General features: G+C 63.7%; 1 protein-coding gene across 1 annotated transcript; it reads left to right on the plus strand.

Annotated features, from left to right (window-relative positions):
- Positions 1–53: 53 nt before the first annotated feature.
- EMIHUDRAFT_243904 (hypothetical protein) lies at positions 54–473 on the plus strand (the record flags this gene model as incomplete). Its single annotated transcript, XM_005769985.1, has 1 exon — positions 54–473. A coding segment is annotated over one exon (420 nt), but the record flags the coding sequence as incomplete, so codon positions are not given.
- Positions 474–3,517: the final 3,044 nt, after the last annotated feature.

The following is a 3,517-nucleotide window of genomic DNA, read 5'->3' on the forward strand; positions in this document are numbered from 1 at the left end:
AGGCGCGGCTTCAGACAGAGCTCGCCGCGCTGACGCTGCACCCGAGCGAGCAGGCGCGCTGGGAGCGGCTGAGCGAGCTCTATGTGACGCGGCAGCGCGGCCTCCGGCCGCTCGTCTCGGAGCTGCTGCCGGCGTGCACCGCCGCCGCGCTGTTGACGGATCTCGCCGTCTCGCCGGCCTGGCGGAGGCGCGGGGTGGCGCGGCATCTCTGCGGGCACGGCGAGCGGCTCTGCTCCGACTGGGGGCTGCCTGGGCTGGCGCTCAAGGTTGAGGAGGCGAACGGGGCCGCCCGGCGGCTCTACGGAGGCCTGGGCTACGAGGAGGTGTTTCGCCGCGACGACGAGATGGCGACCCGCGTGGCGCGGCTTCCGGCGGCGACGCGAGCCGACACCGCGAGGACGCTCCTCCGGAACGTGCCATCGTCGGTGCTGACGCTGGCCAAGAGGGCAGAAGAAAGAAAGAACGTGCGGTAATAGGGCAGTTTGAGAGCGCGGCCCAATTTCTTTTTCGTACCTGTGTTAGAGTCCCAGTGACTTGCGCACCCAATAATATTAATAAAAAGCGGCCCGGGTGTTTACGATTTTTACGGCCCTTTCCCTGGACCGCCTGCGAACGCGCACCCCCCCTAGGGGTCTAGGGGTCAGGGCTCTCTAGCCCGTAGCCCGATGCCGATCATCCGGCCCGCTGGGTGTGCGCTTCTTAGCTCCCCCGGCCCTGGATGTGAGGTTAACGATAAAACATAAAAAATAAATAAAACGGACACCTCTCTACTGTGAGGTGGGTAAAAAGGAACAGGTCGGGTCCCCGCCCTTGCGATCTTTGTGCAGGGTTCTTTGTGGGTGTGGTCGGCGACTAGGTAGCCGGGGTCGTCCTCCCGATGGGGGAGCCGAGTTTGAGAGCACGGCCCAATTTCTTTTTCGTACCTGTGGCTGTGCCTTAGAGTCAGTGACTTGCGCGCACCAGTCGCTCGTGCGGCCCATCAACAAAAAAGCGGCCCGTGTTTTTACGATTTTTACGCGCATTACGGCCCTGCCCTGGCCCTTTGCCTTTCCCTGGACCCTGCGAACGCGCACCCCCCCTAGGGGTCAGGGCTCTCTAGCCCGTAGCCCGATGCCGATCATCCGGCCCGCTGCGCGCTGGGTGCGCTCCCCGGCCCTGGATGTGAGGTTACTATATAGAATATACTAACTGCACTCCAAGTGCTCCAAGGACACACCAAACAAAGCTCAAAGGGGTGGGAGAAGCTGACAGGGTCCCCACCTGCGCGAGCAGGATCTTGGAAGGACGATCAGGGATGACACAGGGGAACGGGAGCGGGGAGCGCATCGCGACACGGAGGGGGGGCTGGGCAGGGTTCACCCACACGACAGGGTCCCAGGGATCCCCCTCTCGTATAGGACAAGTTGCACCCGGCGGCACGGGGGCAGGCGCGGGCCTCCTACTGGTTGCGCTCTCCTAGTTCTCCTGCTACTGACAAAAGGGACAGCGACAGGTTCGCATAAATAAATAAATAAAACGGGCACGCCAAACGAGGGGTGGGAGAGGGACAGGGTCCCCACCTGCACGAGCAGGATCTTGGAAGGACGATCAGGGACACAGGGGAACGGGAGCGGGGAGCGCATCGCGACACGGAGGGGGTTCGCAGGTTCGCATAAATAAATAAATAAAACGGGCACGCCAAACGAGGGGTGGGAGAGGGACAGGGTCCCCACCTGCACGAGCAGGATCTTGGAAGGACGATCAGGGACACAGGGGAACGGGAGCGGGGAGCGCATCGCGACACGGAGGGGGGCTGGGCAGGGTTCACCCACACGACAGGGTCCCAGGGATTCCTCTCTCGTATAGGACAGGTTGCACCCGGCGGCACGGGGGCAGGCGCGGGCCTCCTACTGGTTGCGCTCTCCTAGTTCTCCTGCTCCTGACAAGGGACAGCGACAGGCTCGCAGCACGGTGGACTCCCTATTCCACTGGCGATCTCTCTCGACTAGCGACCTTCCTCCGGCTTCTCACCAGCAGTCTCTCACTACCACGGGCACACTGACAGAGGCGGCCAAAAGGCTCACGTGGGTGGCAGGGCGGTGATAGGAGTCTCCCACTCTGTGGGCTTCGCTAGAGGTGCGGCCCCTGCGCGTGTCCTCGCCCTTGTGTGTGTATGTGTGTGTGTGTGTGTGTGTGTGTGTGTGTGTGTGTGTGTGTGTGTGTGTGTGTGTGTGTGTGTGTGTGTGTGTGTGTGTGTGTGTGTGTGTGTGTGTGTGTGTGTCTGCGGGCGCTGTGCGAGCCGCCCTGAACGACCACAATGTTGAGCGCGCTCGAGCACCGAAGCACCGCGAGCGCCGGCGAGCACCACCGCCCCGCGCCTTGGCGTGGGTCGGTAGTACACGATGCGGCGCCCAGCAGCTCTATCATGCGTCGCACCCGCAGTGGCCGAGCCGACCGCCGCTCGAACTGGCGCCGAGTGGCTCCCAGATCGAGCGTGGCAGGCTCAGTCGCACCGTCGCGGGGCGAACGCGAACCGAGCCGTCGCCGTTCGCCGCAGCCGCCGGCCGCCAGCCGTCAGCCGTACAGCCGTACAGCCGTCAGCCGTCAGCTCGCAGTCGCCGTCGCTGCCGCCGCCGCAGCAGCAGTGAGCGAGCTCCTGCGTCGTGTTGCCGACGCAGTGTGGACGCGCGCCGCCCAGCGGCGAGCGAGCGTGCTCGGAGTTGGGTCGGCGCGCGCGCGGGCGGACGGCGCCTGTAAACAGACAGCCTGCACCGCCCACTCGTTCAAAATCGTAGCTTGGACGGTAAAATACAGAGCGCGACCACTTTCTCCCTATATAATACAACGTGTGTGTATGAAGAACAGGCTCGGACTGCACCCGAGGGTTTTACCAAGCTGCCAACCCTTTTCTCGCACTGTGCGCAAAAGACCACACCAACCAACCAACTGTTTCCGGGCCCGAGTGCGCGAAGTGCGGGACCAGCCACCCAGCGCCCCCCCCCCCCCCCCTGTGAAAGCACGAAGAAATCTCTCGGAAGTGTCGCGCGGGCCGCGAGATCTGCGAGTGACCTAAGGCTGGGCGCCCACGATGCCCGTGCTTTGCGACCTCATCGGACCTGGCGCACCACTGGACGCAACGACTGCCTCAGTGATCGGCCTACCGCGCGCCGGGCCTCGCGGCAGCCCGTGGCGGTTCGTGCGCGCTGCGCTGCCGCATTCGCTCGCCAGCGAACTGACCAGCAGCACCGACCGCACCACGCTCGGGAGCTACGTGAAAAACATCAGTGCCATACTCGATCAGCGCAAAAAGGCCTCGCTCGAGCGGCAGCCCGTGCCACCTCGTAGCCACTTTGAGGAGCAGCGCGTCTACAATCGAGAAATCAAGGGCGAGGTGCGCAAGAAGTTTAAGGCGGCACTCGCGGTGACGGCGGCTCGCGACCCCATTGCCGAGAGGGCTAAGGCAACAGCGAAGGCAGCAATTGCCTCGGTGCTTGCCACGTACAAGGAAGGACAAGGCGGCTGTGTAAAAACGGTTATG

The sequence above is a fragment of the Emiliania huxleyi genome, assembly GCF_000372725.1.
Source record: "Emiliania huxleyi CCMP1516 unplaced genomic scaffold EMIHUscaffold_403, whole genome shotgun sequence".
NCBI classification, from domain to species: Eukaryota; Haptophyta; order Isochrysidales; family Noelaerhabdaceae; genus Emiliania; species Emiliania huxleyi.